The sequence below is a fragment of the Symphalangus syndactylus genome, chromosome 3 (genome assembly GCF_028878055.3).
Source record: "Symphalangus syndactylus isolate Jambi chromosome 3, NHGRI_mSymSyn1-v2.1_pri, whole genome shotgun sequence".
In the NCBI taxonomy this organism is placed as follows: domain Eukaryota; kingdom Metazoa; phylum Chordata; class Mammalia; order Primates; family Hylobatidae; genus Symphalangus; species Symphalangus syndactylus.
The window spans coordinates 33,386,110-33,403,453 of record NC_072425.2 but is presented as its reverse complement, the minus strand read 5'-3'; the positions used below and the strand labels follow the sequence as shown (position 1 = coordinate 33,403,453).

General features: G+C 44.9%; 1 protein-coding gene across 3 annotated transcripts in view; it reads right to left on the bottom strand.

The window, feature by feature from the left end:
* PTGR1 (prostaglandin reductase 1) overlaps positions 1–17,287 on the bottom strand; it is a 32,339-nt gene extending 15,052 nt beyond the window's left edge. The window contains exons 1-6 of one of the 3 annotated variants that reach the window (XM_055271510.2): positions 17,090–17,287; positions 14,752–14,867; positions 11,656–11,701; positions 10,388–10,444; positions 5,065–5,232; positions 803–920 (exon numbers count right to left, since the gene is read on the bottom strand). In XM_055271510.2, the coding sequence (XP_055127485.1) occupies positions 803–920; positions 5,065–5,232; positions 10,388–10,444; positions 11,656–11,701; positions 14,752–14,857 (495 nt within the window). In that variant the 5' untranslated portion in view covers positions 14,858–14,867; positions 17,090–17,287. Of the gene's footprint in view, positions 1–802; positions 921–5,064; positions 5,233–10,387; positions 10,445–11,655; positions 11,702–14,751; positions 14,868–16,782; positions 16,967–17,089 lie in introns of those variants that run through there. The other 2 variants (XM_055271512.2, XM_055271507.2) reach the window with 2 other exon arrangements.
* Positions 17,288–17,344: the final 57 nt, after the last annotated feature.

Sequence of the window (17,344 nt, the reverse complement as noted above, 5' to 3'; positions counted from 1 at the left end):
CTATTTATTTACTTACTTAAACAAATTATTCTACAACTTCTATGGTAGCCTCACATTTGTATTCCAAGCTCCTATTAGCACTGGAGACCAGTCCAAACCCTTGGCCGTTGGTTGTAGCCCTGTACTCATCTGTACTCCATTAACTTGTCCCCTAGGACCTAGGTCCTGAATCCTGCATCCCAGCCTTGGGTAAAGGATCAGTCAAGCCAGATCACCTTTCCACTATGTAATAACAAATCCCTACAGTGTCTGAGTTGTCGCCTACTCTATACACCCATCATCAGATTGGATCCCTTGAGCAGACATCTGCCTAAATCAGAGCCAACGCTTCCTTATCCCAGGTACCTCCCAGGATTTAGTTCCCAAGCCATGGCCCCACTGCTCTGGGCTGGATGCCCGTTTCCTTCTAGTACAACAGCCTTGGCAGTGGGGCCACGTGGGTGATGACTCTTAGTTGGCTCATCTCAAGTCCCTTCTTCATTGCTAAAGACAATCATGAAGAAAGAAGATTAAGCTGTAGCGATAGAATGTTCCGTAAAAAATATGAAAGTGATAAATGCTGATAAACTCACTACTCTAGACAGAGGCCATTTCTGACTTGATTATCTGCAATGTTATCAAATAACAATGTTCAGCTTATCTTTGGTGTAGTTTTCCCCATTCCTCCAACTTCTCAATCTCCAACTTCTAAAGAAGACAACTAGACTATAAACTCCCTGAGGCCAAGGAAGATCTGCTGTGTTCACTGTTGCATTCCCAACGGGTTTTGAATAAAGGCTTGTTGCTGGAGTAAGGCACTTACCTTGAGCTTTGCAATCTGCCCCACAACAGAGCCCACAGCTCCAGCTGCTGCATTAACCATCACTGTTTCTCCACCCTTCACACCACAGATTTCAAGTAGGCCAAAGTAGGCAGTCAGGCTAAAGGAAGAAAATTAAGGATATATGAATAGAGTTGTTTATTTCCTCTATAACTCATTTATATATATTTTGAAGGCCTTCTCAATGGCCCAGTGCCATGGGTCCAAGTAAAAGACAAAAATATAGGAAATAAATATTGCCAGCCACTGTTGCTTTACTTCCTCCATCTCTACTCTCAGATAGGAATAAAGATGATGTGAACTAGGGAGGGAAGAGAGAGTTGGCTAGAAAGGGGCTGTATCCTGTCCATTCACAGGCCAAATTTCAGGGGCAAAAGATGGATTATCTTTCTCAAACTTTGGGGATTCAAGAAGAGAGAGCTATGCCTCATTCCCATATAAGTTCTATGGAGATGATGAGCTTCATGGGAGAAGCCCCCACGTTATCATGGTAACATAGCCACAGAGTAGCTACAATGCTGTGATATTAGGCATGAGAGGGTCACAGGGAGCATCTGGAGCTTTCCATGGCCCCAAAGTGGTATGGAAGACCTTCTGAAATTCCCCCATATTACCACAAGTAAGATGTCAAAGTTAGCTTGCAAGAAAAGAGCTACTGGACCTACCAAGATGTCACACTGGCGGTACTGATGGGGACTGGGTGAAGACACCACCGCACCTCATTGGATTGCGAGTTTGGAAGGTGATATGATTGAAGGCTTTCTTCACAACCAAAGTTTCCTCGTGTCTCCCTTCACCTCTTCTCCCCTACACCTGGCTCACAGTCCAAAGGGAATGATGGATAACAGAGGAGAACAGAGAGGAAGAGCTCTCATCCGTAGAGGGTACAGGGCAGGCAGGAGAGACCAAGAAGTGCTGGAATTGTTTAGTGCCCACTAATTGAATGTAAGAAGGTATTAAGCATCCTCTACTTTCACAATGATGTCCTTGGCAGTGGCAATTTTGAGGCGTTCAAATTCTGAGTGAAATATGAATTTGGGGTACATGGGAGTTGTGTTTGTTTAGAGGCTGATCATTTGGTGCTATATATATATTTCCATTTCATTCCTCAGAAGAACTTCAAAGTGTAAAAAAGGAAGGGGAAGGAAGGGTGGGAAGAAGGAAAGGGGGAAAAGATCTGAAAACTTAGAGAAAAGAAGTAACTTTGAGCAGGAGATCAGCTTAAGACCAGTACAGATCAAGATCAAGAAGTCGTTGTTGTCCCCCTTCTACTGACACTGAACTTGTATTATCCCTTGGAGCTTTGCAACAACCCCAGGGAGAAGAAGAAAGAAATCCTGAGTTTTAAATTTGAAATGATGTGAGAAATCACTGAATTTAACTGAGGTTTTCTCTTATTACACTAGCCAAAAGGAGGGCTTGAGGTAGAAATGAAGTTCAGTAGTGGAAAATGTTAAGCTATATTTCTGCAGCCCTGAATCTGAGCCAATAAAATCAGACCCATTATAGTGATTGTTAAGTCACTTGCAGAATTTCAGACAAATTCATGTAAAGTTATTTCTGCATTAAAAAAAAAAACTACATGTTGACATTACTTAGCTTACACAGCCTCTGACTATATTTGGGGCCCATGAGAGGTTGGCATTGAATAGAAGGCAGTGACAGGCACAAGCAGCATTTTTTCTGAGAATCCAAATATCTAACATTCCCTTAACACAGTGTTTTTCAAAAGGGGGAGGCAGCACCACCTGCCTCAGAATCACCTGAAATTTTTTTTTTTTTTTTTTTTGAGACAGAGTCTCCCCCTGTCACCCCTGCTGGAGTGCAATGGGGTGATCTTGGCTCACTGCAACCTCCGACTCCCAGGTTCAAACGATTCTCCTGCCTCAGCCTCCCCAGTAGTTGGGATTGTAGGCATGCGCCACCACACCCAGCTAATTTTTTGTATCTTTAGTAGAGACGGGGTTTCGCCATGTTAGCCAGGCTAGTCTCAAACTCCTAACCTTGTGATCCGCCCACCTCTGCCTCCCAAAGTGCTGGAATTACCGGTGTGAGCCACCGCACCCCGCTGAAATGTTTGTTAAACATTTAGATTCTCAGGCCTCACCCTAGACCCACTGATTCAGAAATAATCCAAATGTTGATAAGACTCTAGGTGATTTTTATGAATGCTAGCAATTGAGAACTACTCCCTTTACAAAAACATTTTTTTTGAGACAGGTTCTTGCACTGTTGCCCAGGCGGGAGTGCAGTGGCACAATCATGGCTCACTGCAGCCTCAATGTCTAGGGCTCAATTGATCCTCCCACCTCAGCCTCCCAAGTAGATAGGACTACAGGCACACACCACCACACCCAGCTAATTTCTAAATTTTTTTGTAGAGACAAGGTCTCACTATGTTGCCCAGGCTGGTTTCCAACTCCTTACCTAAGGCGATCCTCCTGTCTCAGCCTCCCGAAGTGCTGGAATTACCAGCATGAGCCACCATACCTGGCTGGGATGGGTCGACTTTCAAGAATGCTAGGACTTCTGATATAGACTATAAGAGAAGTTGAACTTTGAAATCTAGGGTGTGTTTTAGCTGTCCAGACTCCACAGATTTAACATTCCCCCAACGTTTTGCATCATTTCCTTCAATTAAGTTGGAAGAGCACATGTATTTGCTCTCCAAACCATTGATTCTATTAAGTCCTTCTTAGTCCAAAGTACACCATTAATTTTCCCTCAAGGATTTCTTTACTTTTGACTTCTTCATCTTATCTCCATTGTATTTTATTTTATTTTATTTTTTGAGATGGAATCTTGCTCTGTCACCCAGGCTAGAGTGCAGTGGTGCAATCTTGGCTCACCGCAACCTCCACCTCCTGGATTCAAGCGATTCTCCTGCCTCAGCCTCCTGAGTAGTTGAGATTACAGGCACATGCCACCATGTCTGGCTAATTTTTGTATTTTTAGTAGAGACGGTTTTACCATGTTGGTCAGGCTGGTCTCGAACTCCTGACCTCATGATCCGCCTGCCTCGGCTTCCCAAAGTGCTGGGATTAGAGACGTGAGCCACCGCGCCCGGCCTCCATTTTATTTTAAAAGGAGGTAATGTTTGGGAAAGTCTTTGTGTATCTCAGATCGGAATATCTAATTGAAAGCCAACTCTGGAAATATCTAGAAGGTATACTGGGAGAGGGGGATGCTGGTTGTCACAGGTGGAATAACTCAATCAGAAAGTGTAACCTCTGCTTCTGTTTTGGGGTTAAGTGAACTGGCCCAGAAAACTCTGGCATTAGCAAAGAAGACCCATCCCACTGGTCAGTGACTCATAATAACAAGAAGTCTCACTGAATGGGTGATGTGTTGACAGAGGATTCTTAGAAATGGGCATGTATGACTCCCCACCTCAGTCACTGAGCACCACTGGTTGATTGTTTAGAGTAAATGTGCATTAACACGCATTCCTTAGTGGCTTGGATCAGATGAATAAGAAATACACATGAGTGAATAAATTATCTTCTCTTTCAGAAGTCAAGATCTCCTAATATATTACAAATTACCTTCTCAACAACCAAAGTTTCCTCGTGTCTGCCTTCACCTCTCCTCCCCTACACCTGGCTCACAGTGCAGAGGGAAGGATGAGCGGGACAACAAAGGAAGAGGAAGAGCTCTCACCCATAGAGGGTACAGGGCAGGCAGGAAAGAATAAGAAGTGCTGTAATTATTTAGTGTCCACTAATTGAATGTAAGAAGGTATTAATTTTAGTAAATATTAATTACTAAAATACTTATTCATGCCGGGCATGGTGGGTCTAACTGAAATTTTGTATCCTTTCACCAACATCTCCCCCACCCTTCAGCCTCCCGGCCCCTGGTAACTATCATTCTACTCTCTAATTCTATGAGTTCAACTTTGTTAGATTCCACATTGAAGTGAAATAATGTGGTATTTGCCTTTCTGTGCCTGGCTTATTTCACATAACATAAAGTCCTCCAATGTTGTCACAAATGACAAGATTTTCTTCTTTTTTAAGGCTGGATAGTATGCCACTGTGTATATAGACCACGTTTTCTTTATCCATTCACCCGTTGATGGACACGTAGGTTGATCTTCCTTCTGAGTCCTGCCCTCTTCTCTAATCAGCCCCTGAGCCTGTCACACATCAAATATCTTCCTGTTGACCAAGTTCTGAACAAAGCATTTTGGAAAACCAGAGTGTCAGACATTCAAACAAATGGAACATATCCATGAAACTCACCCTGGCATGCCAACTGTCCCCAGAGCCAAAGACAGTGGTATTGTGTCTGGCCACTCTGTCAGGAGCTTTTCCAGATCTTTCCCATCAGAAATGGAGTGCGTTGTCCAGCCTGAAGAAGCCAGTACAATAGTTCCTTTTGGTAGGGCTGCATTTTTACTTTCCACAACTCTGAAAGATAAAGCACATTAAGGCATTAAGGCATGTGACATGTCTTCCCCTTCAAGGGAGTCAGGATGCTGTGGGGTTAGTGTTGACAAAAGGGCACTGAGGTTGATATTCCACGACTGATAGGCCATCACCCCTCTCCATCCTAATTCTTAGTCATCGGCATAGGGGTCATCAGAGAACTCTCAACTGGCCCAGCCACTTGAGGAGTGGCTCGTGGGGGGAGGAGCGCCTGTTCTCACCCACTTCTCTTCCTTTTAAGCAAGAGACCTCTGTCCTCTGGCTCAAGGTGACCTGAACACTAGCCTTCTCTTCTTCAGGTATCGCTCTCTTTCCCTTAGCCTTCCACGGTCCATAATCTTTGAGATTTTTCTCTCTACTGTCCCTTTCACTCAACAGATAAGCATGCTCAACTCTGCCATCTTATAATCCCATCCCTCCCCTATCTCCTTGCTCCGTCGTCCTCCTTTTTCAGCCAAACTTCTTCACTTCCCATTCACGTGCTAACCCGCTGCAACCTGCCTTCCACCCCTACTACTCCACTAAGGTCACAACAACCTCCTGAGCACAAAATCCAGTGGATATTCCTTAATCATTGTCTGATTTTACTTTTCCACTGTCTCTCTCTCTCCTCTCTCTCTCTCTCTATATATATATAGATATATATATACACATACATATATATACATATATATATACGTGTATGCATATATGCATACTTTCTTTTAAAAAAATGGAGTCTTGCTCTTGTCGCCCAGGCTGGAGTGCAATGGTGTGATTTCAGCTCACTGCAACCTTCACTTCCTGAGTTCAAGCAATTCTCCTGCCTCAGCAGCTGGGATTACAGGTGTCCACCACCACACCAGGCTAATTTTTGTATTTTTAGTAGGGATGGGGTTTCACCATGTTAGCCAGGCTGGTCTCGAACTCCTGACCTCAGGTGATCCACCCGCCTCGGCCTCCCAAAGTGCTGGGATTATAGGAATGAGCAACTGCACCTGGCTCAATACTGTTTCCTTAGTCAGGATTTCTATAAATGGTATTACTAGGTCAAAGAGTATTAAAACATTTGTAACTCTTGCTGCATATTGCCAAATTCCCAAATTCCTTCCTAGAAGGTTGTGCCAACTTCCACTCCCACCATCAATGTATGAGTGTATTATCTCCATTACTATTACATTTTTAAAAATAGTTTGCCAATCCAGCAAACCCAAATACATGTTCATTTCTTTAATTATTAGCGAGAAACGTATAAGACCTATATGAAGAAAACTGTTAAGGGGATATAAGACAAAATGAATAAATGGAGAAGCATACCTTGTGTTTGGAGAGAGAAATTATAAAGATGTCAGTTTCCTCTAAATAAATCTGTAAGGTCATTGAAATCCCAGTAAAGATCCATAGACGATTTCTACCAATGGTATTATAATAACTGGCTAGTCATTGAGACACAAAATTTAAAAAAATAAAGAAAGAGATGTTTGATTTTTTTAAGAGACAGGGTTTTGCCATGTTTCCCAGGCTGGTCTTGAACTCCTGGATTCAAGCAATCCATCCACCTTGGCCTCCCAAAGTGTTAGGATTACAGGCGTGAGCCACTGAACCTGCCCCCACTCATTATTCTAATATGAAAGCTAAATGACTCAAAATTTTTGTCGTAAAAAATTAAAGTATAAAATACAGAAAACGTGAATACTTTTTTGAGATGGAGTCTCGCTCTGTCATCCAAAGCTGGAGTGCAATGGCGCGATCTGTGCTCACTGCAACCTCCTCCTTGGTTCAAGTGATTTTCCTGCCTCAGCTTCCCAAGTAGCTGGGATTACAAGCGCCCACCACTGTGCCCAGCTAATTTTTGTATTTTTGGTAGAGACAAGCTTTCGCCATGTTGGCCAGGCTGGTTTTGAACTCCCGACCTCAGGTGATCCGCCCACCTTGGCCTCCCAAAGTGCCGGGATTGCAAGCGTGAGCCACCGCCCCCAGCATGAATAAATATTTTAGTAATTATGGAGTGAGGAATCCCTTTCTAAGCATGAGATGAAACCAAAGGACTATAATTATAAATACTTATAACTTTATCACGTAAAATTTTAAACTGTAATTGGACACAGAAGAAAGATCAACAAAGGCCCGAACATTTGCAACACTAATATCCTGAACATACAAGAAGCTTTTACAAATCAATATAACGAACGATAAGACCTAAAGGAAAAGGGCAAAGGATATAAACAGATAATCCACAGAAGAAAATTGAGAATTAACTTACAAAAAGAAGGTCAACATCACTAATAATAAAAGAAATGCAAACTAAACTAAGCATAAAGTATCAATATATTTATCTCAGGTTGCTGAGACTGATGGTGAACAGTATAAGGGAAACAGGTTAATACTATTTGTGGGAGTGACATTCATACATTTTTTTTTTTTTGAGACCAAGTCTCACTCTGTTGCCCAGGCTGGAGTGCAGAGGTGTGATCTCAGCTCACTGCAACCTCTGCCTCCTGGGTTCAAGCAATTCTCATGCCTCAGCCTCCTGAATAGCTAGGATTACAGATGCCCACCACCACACCTGGCTAATTTTTTTTATTTTTAGCAGAGATTTGGTTTTGTCATGTTGGCCAGGCTGGTCTCAAACTCCTGACCTCAAGTGATCCTCCTGCCTCAACCTCCCAAAGTGCTGGGATCACAGGCATGAGCCACTGCGTCCAGCCTTCATATAATTTTTCTGAAGAACAATTTGTCATCACCTTTTCAGATGAAAAGTATACATTTCTTTGGGTCTAGAATTTATGCTTCTGGGAGTTTAATGTAAAGCAATACTCATCCAAGAGGGCAAAGAATACACGGAGACACACGTATAAATATATACATGCTCCTTGAAGAATTATTTGTCATAGAAAAAACTGAAAACAGTTGTTATCAGTAGTAGATTAGTTAAAAATAACTTGCAGCTATTAAAAGGTAGGTGGTATATTTATATACTGTCAATGAAAGATATCCTTAACATAATAATTGAGAGAAAGCAGTTTTCTGAAGGGCATATAATTCCATTTAAAATTTATATATAGGCCGGGTGTGGTGGCTCATGCCTGTAATCCCAGCACTTTGAGAGGCCGAGGCGGGTGGATCACCTGAGATTGGGAGTTCGAGACTTGCCTGACCAACATGGAGAAACCCCATCTCTACTAAAAATACAAAATTAGCCAGGTGCGGTGGTGCATGCCTGTAATCCCAGCTACTCAGGAGGCTGAGGCAGGAGAATCAGAATCACTTGAACCTGGGAGGTGGAGGTTGCGGTGAGCCAAGATTGCGCCATTGCACTCCAGCATGGGCAACAAGAGTGAGACTCCATCTCAAAAAAATAATAATAATAAAATAAAATGAAATTTATATTTAAAAGTATGTGCACTGGACAATTTTTCTTTTTCTTTCTTTTTTTTTTTTGAGCTGGAGTCTCGCTCTGTCACCCAGGCTGGAGGGCAGTGGTGCAATCTTGGCTCACTGCAAACTCTGCCTCCCAGGTTCAAGCGATTCTCCTGCCTCAGCCTCCCGAGTAGCTGGGATTACAGGCATGCACTACTACACGCAGTTAATTTTTGTATTTTTAGTAGAGACAGGGTTTCACCATGTTGGCCAGGCTGGTCTCGAACTCCTGACCTCAAGTGATCTGCCCACCTCGGCTTCCCAAAGTGCTGGGATCACAGGCGTGAGCCACTGTGCTGGCCCACAATTTTTGAAATAATAATATATTAACAATAGTTGTCTTTAAGGTTCAGATGACAGGGGAACTTTCAGTTTCTAAGATAAAAATTTTGTTTTATTTGAATTTTTACAATAATCATTGTAGGCAGACCCCCTGAAACTATTGCTATGGAATAAAAGATGAAATGATCCTGATTATTGTCATTAAAAGTTGCATGCAGGATTGTGTAAAGACAATGCCAGGCTAGACTGCCAGAATGAGCCAACAGCGTGTGATGTGCTTCCCCCTGCAGAGAGCCTATGATCAGACATGCAGTCAGGGAGGTTTCACATCACCAAGATTCCTATCCCAGAAATGCAGATTTTCATTGCTCTGGGAATGGAATGCAACTGTTGTGGAGAGCCTATAAATGGATGCATGGGGGGTGCTTGTCCATATAGAAAAGACAGGGCTATAAACGCCCTCATCTTGCCACGGCTCTTCTAGGCCTCTTTACAGTTAAGGCATACTCCCTTCTGAGAATTTCTGGTCTAATTGATTGTCTAGCTTCACCTCCTGTTTCTATGGATTGTAACCAGCTTTTGCTGCAACTGTTACTGCTGATTAATATCTTGCTAATCATAGGTTATGAAAAGACTGTGTTATTAGCCGGGTGTGGTGGCAGGCACCTGTAGTCCCAGCTACTCGGGAGGCTGAGGCAGGAGAATGGCGTGAACCCGGGAGGCGGAGCTTGCAGTGAGCCGAGGTCACGCCACTACACTCCAGCCTGGGCGACAGAGCGAGACTCCGTCTCAAAAAAAAAAAAAAAAAAAAGACTGTGTTTGTGTTTTAAGGCTCTGTTAGAAATTACTGATGCACACACTATATTGTAAATTCTTATCTCTGTACTTCTGTACTTCTGCATACAGATGTTATGTTAAATAATTACTTCATCCCCATGTAACCATCTCACCTCATAATAAAATGACCCTAAATCCCTCACTAACCTACCCCCGCCCTCACTAAACTTAATAATAAATGCTGGTATATTCAGTGCATTGGTGGCACCGTGGAACCAGAAGGCGGTGACGCCCCTGGACCCAGCTTTCACTATCTTGTGTGTGTCTATTATTTCTCAACCTGCCGATCCACCTGGGAACAAAGAGAGAGCCCCGTTGCATTGTGGGCTGCTGGCCAGATCCCACAATAAATCATGACCTGGACGAATACTTTTTTTTTTTTTTAGTAATTAAAAGTAAGGATGGCAAAGTGAAGCTGAAAAAATGACAATTTCACATCCTTCCCTCCTTTCCAGCTAGTCAGGAAGGGGACAGAATTTCCCAAGTTGATTCCAAGATCACACAGTGAGTGAACAACACAGGCTGAAGAAATTGTAGGAGTGATGGACAGAGACAGGACCCAGCAGGAGGTAAAGAGGTGAGATATTTTCCAAGCATTGGGACAAATGGAAATAATTACTTGGCCACTTGCTGCCCCATCATTGTATCACCTTCCTTCAATCTTTTGGCTACCAATCTGCAAAAAAAAAAAAAAGGTAAATAAATAAAATTCCATTCATAATACATAGGAGCATCAGGGGACTGTTTTGAGTTTCAAGCCAAATGAAAAACTGCTGGGTAAGTGTATGCGGCAATAAAACCCAGACAGATGAAGGGCTACAACTAGGTGAGATGCAGGAGGAAAGCTGTTAGAGGAAGTTCTGCTCTGTGACCTCAGATAAGCACTCTGATTGGATTTTTTAATGAGTGAACACAAAAGTCTTACTGCCATGTTCAAGTAAAGATGAATTTTTACCAATGACTTTAAAAGCAGAACCCAGGCACCATTGGGTAGTTATTACCCAAAACACTAGCTACACAAAAAGATGCCAATTAACATTTTTAAACTGTATTTTCCACTTAAGATTTGAATCTTTATCAATCAGCTATGAAAAAAATGTAAAAGAATGATGGCTATGTTATTTACTGAGGCAAAAAAATACTGAGGACTTAGTGGTCAATAAAGGCTTTTGATTTCCTCCCCTCCCTGAGCTGTTTGCTGAGTATATAAGTTTGAGTCAACTGCAGATTCACCTACATTAAAAGAATACAGGTGAATGGAAGGCCAGAAAAGCTGATTTTAGTCTTAGCATCTTCCGCTATCCAAATTACTTGCCAGTAGTGAAATGCACAAATTGGGGTTTGGCTTCTTTTTTCTTTATGAGACGGGGTCTTGCTCTGTTACCTAGGCTGGAGTGCAGTGGCACGATCTTGGCTCACTGCAACCTCTGCCTCCCAGGCTCAAGTGATCTTTCTGCCTCATCCTCCTGAGTAGCTGGGACCACAGGCCTGCGCCACCATGCCTGGCTACCTTTTTTGTATTTTTAGTAGAGATGGGATTTTGCCATGTTGCCCAGGCTTTATTTTTTTCTTTTAAGGTTTTTTTTCCTTCTTTTTTTTTTTTTTTTTTTTTTTTTCTGAAAGTAATTCTGTTGAGCAGTGAAAGGCAAATTGTGCAGAGCAGATAGAAGATGGTTGGGACAAAGGGACTGAGGTGATCCCTCACTAAGCTACTTAGACCTTTGCCTGCAAAAGACGAGCATGCATGAATCCCATCACTGATACTGGCTGGGAGAAACAGAAGGAAAGTGACCATGTTTTAAGTCAGGTGGATATTTTAAAAGATGAACTACTTCCAAATAGCATTTAACACAGCATTAGCATTTTGAGGGGGGAAATAAATAATACCTCATGTAAGGATCCACGGTGAGGAACAAAGCTTCAAGCAGGACCTCTACAAAATAAAGCATTCCATAGGCAATTAGAAACTCAAGGCCTGAGAGGAACAATAGACGCTGAGCACCACTAGACAGGGGAGGGTGAGACAGGGACGAGGGTTGAGAAACTACCTATGAGGTACCATGCTCACTGCCTGGGTGACAGGATCATTCATACACCAAACCTCAGCCACATGCAATTTACCCATATAACAAGCCTGCATATGTACCCCTAAAACTAAAATAAATGTTGAAGAAAAAAACGGAACTCAAGGCCTGATGCCTTTGTTTTTGGCACTCTTTTTTTTTTTTTTTTTTTTTTTTGAGAGGGAGTCTTGCTCTGTCACCCAGGCTGGAGTTCAGTGGCGCCATCTCAGCTCATTGCAAGCTCTGCCTCCTGGGTTCATGCCATTCTCCTGCCTCAGCCTCCTGAGTAGCTGGGACTACAGGCGCCTTCCTCACAAGCCCAGCTAATTTTTTGTATTTTTAGTACAGACAGGTTTCACCGTGTTAGCCAGGATGGTCTCAATCTCCTGACCTTGTGATCCACCCGCCTCGGCCTCCTAAAGTGTTGGGATTACAGGCGTGAGCCACTGCGACTGGCCTCTGTTTTTTTTTTTTTTTTTTTTTGAGACCTAGTCTTGTTGTGTTGCCCAGGCTGGAGTGCAGTGGCTTGATCTTTGAACACTGCAACCTCCATCTCCCAGGTTCAGGTGATTCTCGTGCCTCAGCCTCCTGAGTAGCTGGGATTACAGGTACCCACCACCGCGCCCGGCTAATTTTTGTATTTTTAGTAGAGACGGGGTTTCACCCTGTTGGCCAGGCTCGTCTCGAACTTCTAACCTCAAGAGATCTGCCCACCTTGGCCTCCCAAAGTGCTGGGATTACAGGCATGAGCCACCATGCCCAGCCTGTTTTTGGTATTCTAAAAAAACACAGATAATAGTTCTGCTTCAGGAATGTCTTCCCATCTCTGCTTCTATCGCAGAGACAAGAAGGGGTTCTCATTTTTGGCCCAGCCCAGTTAATAATAATAATAATAATAATGATAACAATAATAATGCTATTTACTCAGCACTCATTCCATGCTTTACATGAATTATGTCATTTGATATTCAACAAATATTGTTTCCACTTTATTTAAGGTTAGGTTAAGTAACTTGCCCAAGGCCACATTTAAACCATTATGTTACAGTGCTTACCATATGGTTTCATCGCCAGACCCACTTAGTGTGAGAGAACATGCATTTTGCTGGAGTGACTCTCATGTATACATTCTTTGGAATTTTGAATTTGAGTCATGGCCATCATAGCTTAGATGGGACTGATCACTTTGTCATGCTACTTGATTGCATCCCCTTTTCTCAAAAGCTTACCTACCTGTAGATTCATCTTTTTTTTTTTTTTTTGAGATGGAGTCTTGCTCTGTTGTCCAGGCTGGAGTGCAGTGGCACGATCTCGGCTCACTGCAAGCTCCACCTCCCGGGTTCACGCTATTCTCCTGCCTCAGCCTCCCGAATAGCTGGGGCTACAGGCGCTCACCACCACGCCCAGCTAATTTTTTGTATTTTTAGCAGAGATGGGGTTTCACCATGTTAGCCAGGATGGTCTCGATCTCCTGAACTTGTGATCTGCCCGCCTCAGCCTCCCTAAGTTCTGGGATTACAGGTGTGAGCCACCACGCCCGGCCGAGACTCATCTCATAGTCTGAACTCTTCGTATAGCCACTGGGCAGTGCTTACCTCACTGCCATCATCAGGCTCATGAGGATAGAGAGGACATCCTCCCCACAGTCTAGTCAAAGCCACAAAGAGTAGTGCACTCAAGCATGAATTTCAATTATCAATGAAAGCAGGGGAATCCTGCCACGTGACATCGAGGATTCACACTGAGAACCCTGGAAAGGTCTTTGTGGCAGATTGCAAAATGGCCACAAATAACTCCCACCCTTGTGTGCTGGTCTCCTTGCCACTTCTCCCATCAAGAAATCTATTTTCCGCCTCTCGAATCTGAGGTTGGTTTTGTGATTTGCTTTGACCATGGGATATTAGCAAACGTGGCATAAGTAGAGGCTTGAAAAGCACTTGCACAGTGGAGCATGGTGGCTCACAGCTTTAATCTCAGCAGTTTGTGAGGTCAAGGCAGGCTGATCATCTAAGGTCAGGAGTTCAAGACCAGCCTGGCAAAGATGGGAAACCCCATTTCTACTAAAAATGCAAACATTAAGGCCGGGCACTGTGGCTCACGCCTGTAATCCCAGCACTTTGGGAGGCCGAGGCAGGTGGATCACCTGAAGTCAGGAGTTCGAGACCAGCCTGGCCAACATGGTGAAACTCCGTCTCTGCTAAAAAAAAAAAAAAAAATTAGCTGGTCGTGTTGGTGGGCGCCTGTAATCCCAGCTACTCAGGAGGCTGAGGCAGGGAGAATCACTTGAACCTGGGAGGCAAAGGTTGCAGTGAGCAGAGATTGCTCCACTGCACTCCAGCCTGGGTGACAGAGCAAGACTCCGTCTCAAAAAGAATACAAAAATTAGGGGGGCATGGTGGCGCACACCTGTAATCCCAGCTACTCAGGAGGCTGAGGCAAGAGAATCGCTTGGACCCAGAAGGCAGAGGTTGCAGTGAGCCAAAATCACACCACTGCACTCCAACTTGGGCAACAGAGCAAGACACTGTCTCGAAAAAAAAAAAAAAAAGAGAGAGAAAGTGCTTGGACATTGGAGCTTGCCAACTCCTGCTGCTCTAGATCTATGGGGCCACTATAAGAACAGAGCTCAAACTAGCCTGCTAGAAAGGCCACATAGATGAGAACTAAGGCATGCACCCCAACAGAAAGCCTGCTAACCAGCAGACATGTGAGCAAGGCCCATCCTAAATTAACCATTTACCCCAGATGAGACCTAAGAAGAACCAGCCAGCTTAACTCAGCCCAAATTGCCAACCCAAAGAATTGTGAACCAATAAACCATTGTTGCTTAAAGTCACTAAACTTTGGGGTAGTTTGTTATGCAACAAAAGCTAACTGATACAGTCCCTTCCAACTCTGAAATATTTTTAGTATGACTTGCCTCCATTTTTTAAGGGTGGTAGCTCAGCTGTCTTCAACTCAAAGTCACTATTAGTAGGATAGCCAACAAAGTGCTTCTTCAGGGTCCACGTCTTAGTACGAACCATCCTGAAGCTCCTAGAACACAGTAAATATGTAGTCAACTGCCATGAAGTGACTGCATTCTAACAGTTCCCTAGACATCGAACTGAGACCAGATAGCACAGCTACAATATCCTCAAATCCCATCATTATCATATCGCGCCAACCACATTCATTTAACATTTACTATGTTTCTGGTGCTGTGCTAAGCACTTCATATAGATTACCTCATTTTATCCTTATAACTTCCCTATCAGATAGACATTAGTATCATTGCCAGTGTACGGATGAGGAAACTGAGGTTTAAAGAAATCTTCAAGACAAGGAAATAATATAAATCAACAAAGAAATTCTTCCCAGCCACTGCTAGGCTAGAGTTTCTCTATGGCACTGAACAGTTACCGGGAGTGCGAATATTCCATTCCGTTTCTCATCTTACATGGAGTGAATTCTAAGAAAAAGCATCAAACACAAAGAATCCAGTAGATAGAAGTCCGTTCACCTCTTTCAGATGGAAAGAGCCAGGCATTTCAAGACAGTCTCAGAACTCCTGAAAACCACCGGGGGGCGCCGCTGCTCCGCCCCATTTTCAAGTGCGTTTTTTTTTTTTTTTTTTTTTTTAATACTTTTTTTTCTCTCTTTCTTGTAGAGAGGAGCCTCACTGTGTTGCCTAGGCGATCCGCCCGCCTCGGTCTCCCAAAGTGCTGGGATTACAGGTGTGAGCCACTTGCACTCAGCCATCGGGTGCGAATTTTGTTTGGCCCAGGAGGGATTTGAGTTTAGACTCCACACCAAACTGATTTTGAGCTGTAAACGCTACACCAAAGCAAGGGAAGATGATGAAGGCTGCCCCGAGCTGCGAGTTCAGGACTTTCTGCTTGGACTGAACTCTGCCGAATCACTTGGGACCTGAGCCTTCCCGCGGGTGCATCCGATACAAACAATCCAGTTACGAAACGATTTGGAGCTGCCAGTGACCTCCCCAGCTCCCCCACCGGTGCCGCGGGGAGGGGACACGGGTGGCCTGGAGGGAGCACTCCCGCATTGCGAGGGATCCAGGGGGGCAGTCCGATCTGCAGCCCAGGGTTGTTCCTTCTTTTCTTTTTTTTTAAATTAAGACTTTTTTCTGTGTGTGTGTGTGTGTGTGTGTGCGTGTGAAGGAGTCTCGCTCTGTCGCCCAGGCTGGAGTGCAATGGCGCGATCTCAGCTCACCGCAACCTCTGCCTCCCGGGTTCAAGCGATTCTCCTGTCTCAGCCTCCTGAGTAGCTGGGATTACAGGCGCCCGCCACCAGGCCCGGCTAATTTTTGTATTTTTAGTAGAGACGGGGTTTCCCCATGTTGGCCAGACTGGTCTAGAACTCCTGAGCTCAAATGATCCGCCCGCCTCGACCTTCCATAGTACTGGGATTACAGGCGTGAGCCCCCGCGCCCGGCCCTACGTGTCATTTTTACGGTGAGACATTTGCAGTTTACTCTGTTATTTCGAAATACACATTATTGGCTCTAGTCACTCTGCTGTGCAACAGATCTCAGAACCTACTCCTCTCGTCTCTGAACTTTGTACCCTTTGGCCAACAAGCCCCCATTCCCGCCCCCGAACCCGCTCCCATCCTCCGGCAACCATCATTCTAGTCGTTATTTCTATGAGTTCAACTTGTTTAGAGTCCACACATCTTTGTCCCTTTCCCCAAAAAAGCAACCGCTGGGCTTCCAAACTCGCTACAAGTCCAGAAGCCCTCCTGGAAAGGGTCTGGCCGCAGAGGGGCGAGGTCCGGGGAAGGTCTCGCCAGCCCGAGGAGGGGGCCTGGCGCGGCGCCCGGCCTTTGCCCGCTCGCCCTTTGCTCCCACCCTCGCCGCCCGGCACCGCCACCGCCACCCGCTGCCCGCGTGCCTATTCCTGAATCCCCACCCCGATCTTTCTTCTTCTACCCTCCCCCAGTTGTGCAGTACCGCAAGTTCCCTGGCCAGCCCCTTCCCGGGTGCAGGCAGCTACCAGGTGTCCCGGGTTGTAACCAAGCTTTCCTATTCCCTCCGGCGCACGGCTCCAAGCTCTCCAAGGAACTGCAGGGCCGGGAGGCGTCGGGACCTCGGCTCCCAAGATCCTCTGAGGGCAAGACCCAGCGGTCATTTCGGCGTAAGGGGAGGAGGTCTAAGCGCAAACCTCCTCCACTGGGGAGTCTAGAAACTTGGCAGGAAGAAAGCAAGGGGGTTAGAGGAGGGAGAAAAGGGAAGGAAAGAAAGCAGCAGGTCTACTTACAGGAGCCCGAAGGTTCCACTGCCTGGGGAAGGCGGCTGGGACTGCGCGGCTGGGGGCCCAGGGTCCGGCTTATGACAGGTCCCAGGAGAGGGTGGGGCCACCCCAGGGCGGGGCTGCTTCTTTAGGGTGAGAGCCCCGACCCCGAAAATGTCACAGGAGGAAAACCAGGGTCTGGGAAATCTGAGTGCGTTTGTGTTTGTGTGTGTGTATGTGTGAACGCGTGTATCTGTGTGTGCCTATGTGCATGTGCGTGGG